Raw genomic sequence first — 13,878 nt, forward strand, 5'->3', positions numbered from 1 at the left:
AGGGGACAGGCCAACATGGAGGTGATTTGTTTATGGCCACCCGTTACGGGATTAGGATGTCTGGCTATAGATAGATATACAGGTAGTAGAAGGGCCCTTGGACTGTTGAAGGCTTTCGGATTCAGACGCATCAGGTCCTTAGTAAAGAGTGTTTCCCATTTCCTACCCTGACTGGATGCTCAGATATGTCCCTCCCATAGATTCTTTGTAACCACATAAGATAGAGATGGTGGGCTTTGAGGAAGGATGGCTTGTAGCTGTATTTGACTCTCTTTAAGACAGAACAGTTTTTTAGCGCCGAACTCTGTAGCAGTATTCTTGAAAGCTGTTATGTTAAGTGAAACTAATTTAAAGTGAGTTTAATATTGCAGCATGAAAGGAGATATTGAGGATTATAGGTTAATGGTAGAATGTATTTGAATTTTTGGTTGTGTCATTATATATTAGGTAAGGAAATTAAAGAAATATTGGGATAAATGTTTGTGTGAGATTTATCAAACCTGACCTTTCACTGCATATCTTGATTGCTTAATAGGAAACAGTGACATGAACATTTGTAGTAGTTGTAGTAATAGTAGAATAGTTTGTTAAATGAGTTTTAGTAGTAGCAGTAGTAGTAGAATAGTTTGTTAAATGAGGAGTTAGTGTACTTGCCAGGTTGTGGCTAGCATGATCACTGTTCTGCTGTGTCTAGTCTACTTACTAAACAGTACATTATATTTCCAGGTGACTGAGATCCTGATCAGTGATGGACGTGCTGTTGGGGTGCAGGTGAAGAAGGGAAAGGATGTGGTGAATGTTACTGCACCGCGTGTGATTTCTGATGCCGGTGGGTTGAGTATCAGGAAATGTAGCCATGTAGCAAAAGTTACCCATAGCCCTTGACATTCAGGGAAGCTTATGTCAGTCAAGTCATCCTTGCATGCTGATATCTACGCATGTTTCTCTACTAACAAGACAAAGGTCACTTATGATAGCTGCACCCACCACCCCAACACATCCCCTAAAAGGTGTCATTTATCTATGGACACACCTCTCAGACACACAGCTGCTGGCCACATGCACCTCAGGCATATCCCAGACACACTCCAGATGCACACCAGACACAGTACCATACCTCCCACCCCTTAACATACCTTGTGTGTGAGTGAATGAGTGACACAGTTAGGGACACACACACACTGGAATTGGCTCTTAAATTAATTAGAGATGTACCAGTGTATCGTCATCGGTGGTATCACCCATTTGTAGAGTATTGGAATTGGTATCGGCTGATTCTCTTCCAATACTACCGATACTTAAAAGGAATTTAGTCCGTAGCATGTCACTCACTGGAAGTTATTTTGTTAAATAGAATTTGGATGTTTTATAGGGATGAAAAATGAATTATTGGTATTCAGTTATTTAGTATCATATTATTTTGAGTACTTGGTGTGTAGTAATTTAATGACAAACTTGAAAAAAAGAAAGTCATACGAGTATGGGCAACAGCCTACTAGATTGGTCTCCAGTGCACTGGTATCGGTATCATTCCAATTTTGTGGTATCAGTATCAGTATTGATCAAAATATTGATATCGGTACATCTCTAATATTAATCCTAAACATGAGTTATTTTTTTCTTCACCCATCATCCAGTCCTTTATTACCCATGTCATTAGGAGTAACAGTAATTTTATTGATACTTAAAATGTACAAGTGCTTAACAGATTGATACAGAATTTTGTTAATGTCTCTGAGTGTGTTGCTGTGATAATAAATGTTGGTAAGAGAAAAGTGATACATTATGTGAAGCTGCAGAATGTGGTGAATGTTTTCGGCATATCAGACAGAGGCAGGATCACGAGTGAATGGAAGCGCAGCCCATTGGATTGGTCAGATTTGGGCTGTCTGGATGTTGCTACTCCTCGCCCTGCCCAAGGGTGGGAAAGGAGGTCCAGATGAGGAGGAAGAATAAAGTGATGGTTGAGAGAGAAGTGAGTCTGAGTGTGGTATAGTGGTGAATGTGGATTTGAATTGGTGAGGGAGTTTAAGTACTAATTGCAGTGACAGGAAAGTGAGGTAAATGTGAAGAGGTATATGAGAGAGTGGGTTGTGAGCTGGGAGGAGGGCAGTGCAATGGCAAGGGACAGTGTGACATGGAGGCAGTTTGTTTGTGGCCACCCGTTATGGGATTGAGGCATCTGGCTGTAGATAGAGGTAAATGTGTAAAAGAAGTGAAATACAGAGTGGCAGAGGGAAGAAGTGACTGGTGCTAAGAGCCTTGACACAAGACAGAGGTTTGAGTGTGGCAGCTGCAAGAGGATGGTATGACGGCGCATAGTGGCCAGATCATCTTATAGTGAGACTTTAGCGTGGCATGAAAACAAAATCAAGCTTACCCTGATGAAATTACAGTACAGTTATGTTAAAACTATATCATTTTACTCAAACCTGGTCTAAATGTGTCATCACCTTCCATATTGACTTGTAGCAGTAGATTGACACTAGAATATGATGGTAGTCACAAAGAAGTGCTGTGGGAAGGATGTAGAGCTGTAGTATTTTCTTTTTCTGCCTTTGGGCTATATGAAATAAGCTGCAAAGTTATGAAAACCAGGGTGGAAAAGTATGATATGAAAAGTATAATTTGGAGTTTGTGGTAGGTGGTGGCGACCATCATCCACTCACTTGGTGTAGGGCTGCCTACTTCTTCCTTCACCTTTATCCCTCATTCTGTGTCTGCCCTCCTTTCTTCCTATTTCTCCCATCTTTCCTGTCACTTTTTATTTCTCTTCTTTCCTTTTCAGGTGGCTTTACATTGAGTGACAAGCCTAATGGTTTCCTGTAAGTCAGGAAACCATTTCCAATGCTGGGTGGTAACCATATAACCAACCCATACGTGTTCCCTACGTGTCAACAAGTGGGGTGGCAGAGGGTTAGTGCCCCTCCTCATACAGCCACTAATTCATAAACAGCCAACTCTTATGGGATTATGGCTTCTGGCTTTAGATAAATAGATAGATAGATATTATGGAGTTGATTAGATGATGGATGGATGGATGCAAGTTGTCATTATTGCAGGTGCGTTCAACACAATGCAGCGTCTGCTTCCCAAGTCCATTGCCTCCACCTCTCGACTGTGGCCGTTTCTCAAGTCCCAACCCCACGGCCTTGGTTGCTTGTCTGTGTTCGTCGGCATAAACTGTCCCACGGAAAAGCTGAATATCATACACAGGAGGAACGCCTGGCTGTTCCCCGGCAACGACATAGACAAGGTGAAGTGCACAGTGTTGATAGATAAGGTGAAGTGCATAGTGTTGATAGATAAGGTGAAGTGCATAGTGTTGATAGATAAGGTGAAGTGCATAGTGTTGATTTGACATACTTGTGATCACTCCTTGCGTTATTTGGATGTCTTTTGGATCCCCACTCATCTCTCTCTCTCTCTCTCTCAAGGAAATAGTGTTAGGATGAACTTATTAATGAACTAGAGTCATTTATTCATTCATTCATTCATCATCTAATTAATTACATATATTCTCCTTGAAACAGCTGTCATTGGACTTCATGAAGCTGAGTCGGGAGGAGGCCATGGATGTGGACTTCCCTTTGCTCTTCATCTCCTTCCCATCCACCAAAGATCCAGAGTGGGAGAAGCGATTCCCTGGTGAGTGTTTGGTGGTGGGTTATGTGTTGGTATTACTGTGTGGACTCTGGGGTTTGTAGTAGGTGGTGGTGACCATCATCCACTCACTTGATGTAATGCTGCCTACTTCTTCCTTCACCTTTATCATCGTTTTTCTGTGTCTGTCCTCTTGTCTTCCTGTTTCTCCCATCTTTCCTGTCACTTTTTATTACTCTTCTTTCCTTTTCAGGTGGCTTTACTTTGAGTGACAAGCCTAATGGTTTCCTGTAAGCCAGGAAACCATTTACAATGCTGGGTGGTAACCATATGACTATGACCAACCCATATGTGTTCCCTGTGTGTCAACAAGTGAGTTGGTGGAGGGTTAGTGTTCCTCCCTGTAAAACAGCTAACTCAAAGGCAAATGGCCACCTCTTACAGGATTATGGTGTCTGGCTATAGATACATAGACAGACATAAGTGGATGTTGTATGTTCTCACCCTTTATCATTTTTTTCATGTGTTTTTCAGGCAAGACAACCATGGCGCTGGTGACGTTCATGCCGTACGAGTGGGTGGCGGAGTGGGAGAAGTGTCGTGTGATGAAACGCGGCGATGAGTACGAGGTTATCAAGAACACATTTGGTCACAAGGCAGTCGAGCAGGCCTGTAGTGTATTCCCTGACATCAAGGTAGGATTTTTTTGCAAGGAGGCGAGGTGGGCCAAGGAGAAGGTGGAGAGATATGGTGGATGAATGTGTGAGGAAGAGAGGTTTGGAGGAGCTGACAGGAGATCGAGCTGGCTGGATGAATGTTTTGAGGAGAAGTGCATGATTAGGGATTTGGCACCCCTTTTTAACGTGGCAGCGTCTGGATTGACTCTATCAGAAACGTTTATGTGAAGCTACAGAACGTGGTGAATGTATTTGGCGTATCCAATAGAGCCAGGATTCCGGGGGCTTGAATGATGAGTGAATGGAATCGTGGCCCATTGGATTGGGCAACTTTGGGCTGTCTGGACATTGCTACTCCTCACCCTGCCCTTGGGTGGGAAAGGAGGTCCAGATGATGATTGTGAAAAAGAAACCAAAAGCCAGAAGCCCATAAGACTGTTCCCTTCAAGAAAATACAAGAACAAGATAACAGAGCCAAATTCAAGATCTGTTCATTTCGAGATGCCTGGACACTGTGCGTTTGAAAGACTGGAGGTCATAGGCAGTAGGAAATACAGACAGAAGAAGACGGGATGAATAATATTGATTTGTTCTCACTGCTTTTGCGGATTTTCCTCAAAAGACTGAGGATGAGATGGAGGGATAGAGTGGAGAGGTATATGACAGAGGATAAGCTTAGGGGATGGGGAATGAGAGGCTAACTAGAAGAGTGTATGAGTGAAATGGTGGGGAGGAGAGGCAAGGGGTGACTGAGGATGAGATGGAGGGTTGGAGTGGAAAGGTTTATAAGAGAGGATTGTGTAAGTTGAGGGGGTGGAGACTGAGAGACAAACTAAGAGAGTGTATGTGAGTGATGTGGAGGGGAGGAGAGGGAGGGGGAGGCTGAGGTTGAGATGGAGGGATGGAGTAGAGAGGTTTATGAGAGAGGGGTGTTTGAGTTGGGGGGAGGGCAGCAAAATGGCAGGGGACAGGGTGACATGGAGGCAGTTTGTTTGTGGCTACCCCATAAGGGATTAAGTCATCTCGGTATTGATAGATAGATAGATAGATAGAAGAAGTGGCCCATACTGTATTGGTGTATAACAATTAAGTCATCTCGGTATTGATAGATAGATAGATAGAAGAAGTGGCCCATACTGTATTGGTGTATAACTCATCCGGGACATGACGATGAGAATTAACCCCCTCAGTCTGAAGATGTATTATTTGGTGGTTGCAAGAGGCAGACTGAAAAAGACCTGAGACAAGACCATAGAGTATGACGTTAGGGATTAGGTACTGAATAGGGAGGCTGCCAGAGATCGAGCAGCATGGAGAGATACCATTAGGTGACCAAGGCCAATGCGTGCAAGCATGTTGGAGCCTTTATAAGCAGAATGATATAAATGAAACAAAACCTGAACAGGAGACTTCATACTGGCACTGTATATAGCGTCATGGTATGTTATGAAGAGATGGGTGGGATCCAAAATGAACAGTGACTGATGGAAATGTCAGAAAAGGTAGTTATGTCTATCTATCTATCTATCTATCTATCTGCCAGATGCATTAATCCTGTAAGGGGTGACCAAAAACAAATTGCCTCCATGTCACCTGGTACCCCGCCATTTCACTGCCCTCCTCGCAGCTCACACCCTTTTCTCTCATATACCTCTCCACTCCATCTCTCAGCTCATCCTAGTGATATTTTAAGAACAAAGAAGCTCACAAATGTTTAAGGTATAGAGAGACAGGAGAGGGTGTTGAAAGGAGCCAGGATTATGTGCATATAGAGGAAAAGATGCTTGGTAATTGTGTTGATATTGCATTTAGAAGATGCAGTGTTGATATTGCAGTGAGGAGATGCAGAGGTTCAAATAGTACAGTTCTGATATGCAGTGTAAAGCTGAGAGGAGCATGACGAATAAAGGAAACGAGAAGTGCTCCAGAGTGAAAAACTGGACACTGGGGAACTGAGAAACAAAACAATGGCATATGAATCAGTTAAAGGTTGTGGAAAAGTCAGGGCAGCAAAATGGCAGGGGACAGGGTGACGTGGAGATGATTTGTTTGTGCCCATCCGTTATGAGATTAAGGCATCTGGCCATAGATAGATAGATGGAAAAGTTAGGGATTAGTGAATTGGAAACAAACAGATATGAAGAATGTGGTGAGTATACAGTGGGTATGTGGTTGGCAATGCTAAAGCAGTGTGTGTGGTGTTGCAAGGGGAGCAGCTGGTATGAAAGGTGGTGTTTGGTGGGATGTGGAGGTTGAAAGAGCATGATGTCTTTTTTATTTTTTTCCCTGAAACCTTAGCCTCGTGATTTGATATGTGCTGTGTTTTGCTTCCCTCTGTAGGAGCACATTGACTACGTTAACATTGGCACACCTGTATCCAACAATCACTACCTGGCAGCACCAAAGGGGGAAATCTACGGCCTTGACCACACAAGTGATCGCTTCTCCATCTGGAACAACGCCATCCTCCGCCCCAAGACTGACATACCAGGTAAATATGGACAGAATAATGAAGTGGCCTGTAGCTGTTGTTGTGCCGCCCCAGTCTGTCTAACTGAGCAGACCCATCAACCCCAGGCAAGCAAGTTCCCATGCAGCTTACAGCTGAATGTAAACTAAACAATCTTTTATTTTTCCTACCTTACTTCATCTTTAGGTGAGAAAAAGTTCTGCCTAATGATGACAATAATAATAATATGGTTCATTCATTCATTCATTCATTGCCAGACGCCATGTATCCCAACCGGGGTGGCCAAGGGCTTAGAGTTAATTGTTTTACAGGGAGGTGCACTAATCCTCCACCAACCCCACTTGACACGTAGGGTAATAATAATAATCCATCCATCATCCAATCCTACTTTGCCCCATGAGGAGTGTAGCAGCCCCAGGCTAGGCAAGTTGGTTCTGACATTTAAGAAGAGAATGATCAGCCTCACTCATCCCTGAGTGGCATTACATGAGCAATAAACCCCAACCATCCCTTGGATATAAACCTACACAGGCTGTGTAATAATAATAATAGACTAAATGTAGGCTGATCCATTTCCCCCCCCTCTCTCTCTCTCATAGGTCTGTACCTGACGGGACAGGATGTATGCTCCTGTGGGTTCGTAGGGGCTCTGTATGGAGGCGTCCTGTGCGCTTCCTCTGTCCTTCAGCGCAACGTCATGTCAGACCTCACTGCACTTCACAATCAGATCATACCAGGCCAGAAAAAGAAAGAGTAACCACATGCACTGAGGCCATATACCACTGCAGTGTGTCTCCAGTTATTTAGGTACTGTACAGGTGCTGGTTGTACACAGTAGTTTAAATCTGTATGTACAGTACAGTAGTTTACTTTTTGTACAGCTTAGTGTATCCTTTATGTAGCTTGTTTATTGTACTGTGATATTAATGCTTCCAAATGATTAGCCATTGCAGTTTCATACTTAAATTGCTGATTCTTTATACTCATTCATCATTGAAATAAATTGCTTATGGTATTACTTAATCTATGTATAGCCAGTCGCCATAATCCCATATGGGGTGGCTGTTTGTCTTTGAACTAGTTTTACCGGGAGGGGCACCAACCCTTTGCCAACCCTCTAGGTGACATGTAAGGGACACGTATGGGTTGGTTATATGGTTACCACCCATCAGTGTAAATGAACCATTAGGCTTGTCACTCAATGTAAAGCCATCTGAAAAGGAAAGAAGAAGAATAAAAAGCGGCAGGAAAGATGGAAGAAATAGGAAGAGAGGAGGGCAGACAAAAAAACAGTGATAAAGGTGAAGGAATAAGTAAGCAGCACTACATGAAGTGAGTGGATGATGGACGCATTGCATAAACCATGTATAATTTCAGAACACATAAGACTTAAGTAACGAAATGTTCCTAATTATAGCATATAAGAGAAAAACAATTGAAGTTATTGGTAAGTAAAAAAGAGTAAGATACTGTGATGGTTTTACAATTATAGTAACAGTAGTGGTAGTTGTGCTGATGTAATAGTAGTACAAGTGGCTCCCATTATACGATATCCACTTTACGAGAAACCTGTGATACGAGAGTGGGCAATTTACACCCAGAGTCGGTCATACAGGCTGGGTCAGTTAACCTTACCCTGTTTTTCCCATAGTTATTATTATTATTGTTATTATTGTTACTATTATTTATTTTTATTTTTATTTTTAACACAAGGAAGAAGGAACCAAAGGCCAGAAGCCCACAATATTGTTCCCTCCCAGAAAAAATAAATAAATTAACAGAGAGCCAAATTCAAGATCTATTCATTTTGAGATGCCTGGACACACTGCATTTAAGACTGAAGGTCACAGGCAGTAGGAATTATAGCCAGAGGGAGACAGTTCCAGAGTGGACTTGTTGCATACATGAAGGACTGGGAGCAACGGTTAACTCCTGCATTAGAAAGTTGGACAGAAAAGTTATACAAGTTTTCATGGCCCTTTTTTCCACTCCGTTATATGACTTTCTCTTGTCTGAGATTCCCTCCATTAAAGTATCTCATTCGTATAAAGGGGCCCACCTGTTGTAGTCATACTTGTTTAAATTAGATGTAAACACAGGAAATATAGCTAAATTTACTGTCTCCCAGGTGTACAGGTAATGGAAAAATCGAGTAATAATATGACCGAGTAACAGAAGGAAAGTAATCCTGAATCAAATGAAAATGGAGTAACGATGGGTTGGATTACACAGTTTAGATGTAAAGCTGCTGAAGGTAATTGTAGTACATAACAAAAATCCCTACTTAGCACTTGTCCAGTCCATATTTGCCTCACAGTAAAGTGGTTTGTCAATAAAGATTTTAACCTGAAATAAAGGAACATTTTATTGGAGATGTTGCTTTTTATTAGCACTCTTTTTATCCGATTCTTATCTTCTAAATTCAAATGTGTCTTTTTATCCGATTCTTACCTTTTAAATTCACTCGTGTCCTATTTTTATCAAATTTATCCAGTTTTTATGTTCAAATGTGTATCTCTTTATCCGATTCTTATCTTCTAAATTCAAATATGTTTTTATCCGATTCTTACTTTCTAAATTCAAATGTGTCTTTTTATCCGATTCTTACCTTCTAAATTCAAATGTGTCTTTATCCAGTTTTTACGTTCAAATGTGTCTCTTTTTTATGCGATTCTTCTAAATTCAAATTTGTTTTTATCCGATTTTTCCCTTCTAATTTCAAATGTGTCTTTCTGTCCGATTCTTACCCTCTAAATTCAAATGTGGTTTTATCCGATTTATGCCTTTTAAATTGAACTGTGTCTGATGCAAGGGAGCCACTGCAGTAATCACTTTGTGTATGAAGTGGTAATTGATAGTAAAGGGTTAATTATGTAAACAGTAATATGGTAAATTGCAAGTATGTAGCAGTGTAAGTGAGAAATGTAGCTGTCATGCCGTATATCCTTACTAGCATGTTATTTATTTATTTTTTTAATGCAAGGAAGAAGGAACCAAAGGCCAGAAACCCACAAGATTGTTCTGTTCAATAGGAAGGATGCCAGATATCAAGCAGCACGAAGAGCTGCCATTAGGTGAGCAAGGGCTAACACATGCAGGCATATTTGAACCATTATAAACAAAACAAAACATACTATAACCCCTTCAGTTTAAAATGCCTCCACTTAGCTGAATAAAATCCCATGGAGGCAGCAGTGATTAATTGGAAAAAGAAGTTATCATATTTAAGAGGTTACTAAGAGGTATATGAGAGAGGGGGGTGTGAGTTGGGAGCAGGGGAGTGAAATGGCGGGGGACAGGGCGACTTGGAGGCGATTTGTTTGTGGCCACCCCAAACGGGATTGAGGCGTCTGGCAATAGATAGATAGATAGACTAATATACCGTCTGTCTATCTATCTATAGCCAGATGTCACAGTCCCATAAGGGGTCCACTTGTCTTTTGAGTTACTTGTTCAGTGGGGGGTGGGGGCACTAACCCTCCACCAACCCACTTGTTGACACATACGAAATATGTGTGGGTTGGTTATATGGTTACCACCCAGCATTTTAAATGGTTTCCCGGCTTACAGGAAACCATTACAAGTATGGTATATAAAACCTGTACACTGTACTATAATAACTTTAGCTTGTAATAAGGGACATGTACCAGCCATCCTCAAGGTGTGTATTTCCGAGTCTCAGTTTGCTTCTTATAATCGTATCATTTATAGAGGCGCCAACATACAGTACATGCATTGGCCTTGGTCACCTAATGGCAGCTTTCCACACTGCTTGATCTCTAGCAGCCTCCTTCTTCAGTCCCTTATACCTGAAAGTTGTGAGAGCCCGACCATAGAAGACTGTAGTAATAGTATTAGTAGTAATTGTTGTGGCTCCTGATTCAAATAGACCGAGAACCCTGTGGACTGCAGGCTGAAGTTGCCCTCATCCAGCAGTCCTCCATCCTCCTTTTGTGGGATAGGGAGGGAGGTGAGGTGATGTTTTTATAAGGCAGATGGGCCGCTTGGTTATATCAGTGCCACCACGTGAAGGCCACCCTCTCCAGCACCTGTTATTGGAGGTGTTTCGTGGCCCTGGCAGGTAATTACAGGTAAGAGGTGGTTCTGTGGGGCCGTCAGACAGGTACAGTACAGGGATGTATAAAGAGGTTTGGTTCCTGGGTGTACTCTGCAACTGTTCTTCCCAGGGAACACATTGCTCCCGTGTGTAGACTCCCCCCAGAGCCAAATTCTGGAGAGAGAGAGAGAAAGAGAGAGAGAGAGAGAGAGACCTGTCATTGTAGATATGTTTGTGTCAAAATATTTAGCAGTGCAGTTCAATTAAAATTTAAATTGGAAATAATAATAATAATAATAATATGAATGATGATTATGATAATAATAGTAGTAATAATAATAAGAAGAAGAAGAAGAATTAACTGTATTTCGGTATTTTCATTATAAAGGAATGATAAGTGACTGAGAAATAGAATACACACACACACACACACACACACACACACACACACACACACACACACACACAATTACGGTGATGGGAGGTGAGGTGGGCTGCCATTGTAAGCCGTGACCTACAAATGTGGCGAACGAGGAGAGCTCCGTGATGGCCGAGAAAAACCACATCCTAGGTAGTTTGTAGAGTTCTTCCTGTGGCCTGTGGTGGATAGATAGATAGATAGATAGGTAGGTAGATAGAGGGAAGGATTGGTTGACTGATAGATGGGTGGATGGATAGGGAGATGGATGGATGAGAGGAAAATGAGGAAGTATGTAAATGCAGAGTATGTATAACTATCTGCGAACAGAGGGAGGGAGGGAGAAGGGGGGGATTGGTGAGAGGGAAGGGAGGGAGGAAAGAAAGAAGTGGAAAGAACGGAGAGAGGGGGGGAGGGGGAGGAAACTGGTGAGAGGAAGAGGAAGAGGGGAAGAAGGAAAGGAAGAGAGGAGGGGGGGAAGGGAAGAAATGAGAGAGAGGATAAGAGAATGGAAAGAGAGGTGGAGGAGGAGAGGTGAGGGGAAGGAAGAAAGGGGGGGCAGGTGGAGAGAGGAGGAAAGGGGGAGGAGAGAGAGAGAGGGAATAGGGGAGAAGGAAGGGGAAGAGTATTTCTCTCTCTCTCTCTCTCTCTCTCTCTCTCTCTCTCTCTCACTCACTCACTCACTCACTAAAAGCGTGTGCATTCAAGCAAGAAACGTTTGACTATCTTGCCCTTGATTTGCATGTTATTAGTCTCTCTCTCTCTCTCTCTCTCTCTCTCTCTCTCTCTCTCTCTGTGGCAAGCTGCGTGACCTTCGCCTAATCAAGTATCGTGATATAATGATGGAGTGAGCGACCTACTCTGTTTTCTCTCACTCCGCCTCCGGGTTCGTTCTCTCTCTCTCTCTCTCTCTCTCTCTCTCTCTCTCTCCCTCTCTCTCTCTCTCTCTCTCTCTCTCTCTCTCTCTCTCTCTCTCTCTCTCTCTCTCTCGTCTTCAATTCGTGGTGATTTTTGGGTGGCCTGTCTGTCGGTTACTCCCTAAGGACTCGGATTTTACTCCTGAAATACCCACCCTGGGAGGAGACCCCGGGGAGGGCGAGATACCCACCTCAGAAGGAGACCACGGGGAGGCTTGCAAGGGCCCGAGCCAAACAGGCCCACGTCCCTCACCACCATGTGCCCCTTTTCCCCTCAACGGAGCCAGCAGGGAGTTCATGTCCCTGCCGCAGTACACTCCAGCCAGGGCGACACTCGCCAGCATTGGTGTGGGACTTGTGCTTGTACAGTCCCCAGTAGGCCCTCAGTAATGTCCACTGGACTTACCAGCGAAGGAACATCCACCGGACTTCCCACATCTCCAGACCCCGCAGGGAGCAGTGCAGCAGCAACGTCCACCGGACTTGCTGTAGAGGGAACGTCCACTGGATTTCCCTCATCTGCCACCCACCACCAGGAGCAGGGCACCAGACTTACTGCAGAAGGAACGTCCTCTGGACTTGCTGTAGAGGGAACGTCCTCTGGACTTCCCTCACCTGTCGTCCCAGGGAAGGGAGCAGAGCTGCGGCAATGTCCACTGGATTCCCCTCGTCTGCATCCCTCCACTGGGAGCAGGACCGCGGTAACGTCCACCGGACTTCCTCCACCTGCCGTCCCCAGGATGAGTGGAGCCACGGTAACGTCCACCAGACTTGCCAGGCAGAAGGAACATCCACCAGACTTCCTTCATCCACTACCCTGGAGGTTACCTCCAAGGACAGCGCCCCTGGCTCGGCCTGCCCCTCCAGAGGCTGAGCGGGACGCCCCTCGCACTCACCTAATACCCCTAGGGGCGGAGACTGCTCCCCAGCAGAGTCCCTGGTGGCGAACATCTGGAGTGGCCCCATCTTGAGCCTGGAAGTCCACTTACTACGGCCGGCCCCTTGACATCACCAGCCTCCGTCGGACTACCCGAGTGAGAGCGGCCACAAGCAGCCCCTGACAGCCTCCCCACACCGGCAAGACCGCAGCCCCCAGCCATCGAGGGACTCCCTGAGGACTCCAGGCCAGGACCAGCCCGGACCCCCCCACAAGACTTCCACTACTTCTAAGGGCAGACGCAGAGCCACGCGCCTGCTAGCCCTGTTCGGCCCCAGTCCAGAGGGTCACCACACGCCCCAGGGACCCACCAGAAGGGGGCTGCCCATGACGTCGCCCCACAGCCCACACTGGATGATCCACCATGCAGCCAGGGACCTGTGCCTCTCCTGACAGCACACACCACAAAGGCCCCCTCCCACACCTGGCCGTCACCTACACCTGCCTCACCTCTCTTGGTGTGTTCCCATCCTTATGTACTAATATTGATTTGTGTTACATGTATTTGTGGTAGGTGGGGGCGCTCACCATCCACTCACATGATGTGCTGCTCCCGGGTGTCTGCCCTTTCCTCTCCTCCATCCTTCTTTCCATCCATCCTCTTCTGTCTTTCTTTCCTTCATTCTTTCCTCTTTCTTCTGCCTACGGGTGACTTTACACTCCCTCTTCTGTCTTTCTTTCCTTCATTCTTTCTTTTTGCTTCTGCCTGTGGGTGACTCTACACTGAGTGACAAGCCAAATGGTTTCCTGTACACCAGGAAACCATTTAATATGCTGGTTGGTAACCATATAACCAAAT

The 13,878-nt window shown here is 44.4% G+C and overlaps 1 protein-coding gene across 1 annotated transcript in view; it reads left to right on the plus strand.

The window, feature by feature from the left end:
• Window positions 1-9,105, plus strand: part of LOC145396235 (all-trans-retinol 13,14-reductase-like) — a 33,869-nt gene extending 24,764 nt beyond the window's left edge. The window contains exons 9-14 of the mRNA XM_080269668.1: window positions 727-829; window positions 3,063-3,256; window positions 3,534-3,648; window positions 4,138-4,298; window positions 6,621-6,771; window positions 7,350-9,105. Of these exons, the coding sequence (XP_080125794.1) occupies window positions 727-829; window positions 3,063-3,256; window positions 3,534-3,648; window positions 4,138-4,298; window positions 6,621-6,771; window positions 7,350-7,507 (882 nt within the window). The 3' untranslated portion in view covers window positions 7,508-9,105. The remainder of the gene's footprint in view (window positions 1-726; window positions 830-3,062; window positions 3,257-3,533; window positions 3,649-4,137; window positions 4,299-6,620; window positions 6,772-7,349) is intronic.
• Window positions 9,106-13,878: the final 4,773 nt, after the last annotated feature.

Source organism: Coenobita brevimanus, chromosome 35 (genome assembly GCF_032717465.1).
Source record: "Coenobita brevimanus isolate Jiangsu-jjx chromosome 35, ASM3271746v2, whole genome shotgun sequence".
NCBI classification, from domain to species: Eukaryota; Metazoa; Arthropoda; class Malacostraca; order Decapoda; family Coenobitidae; genus Coenobita; species Coenobita brevimanus.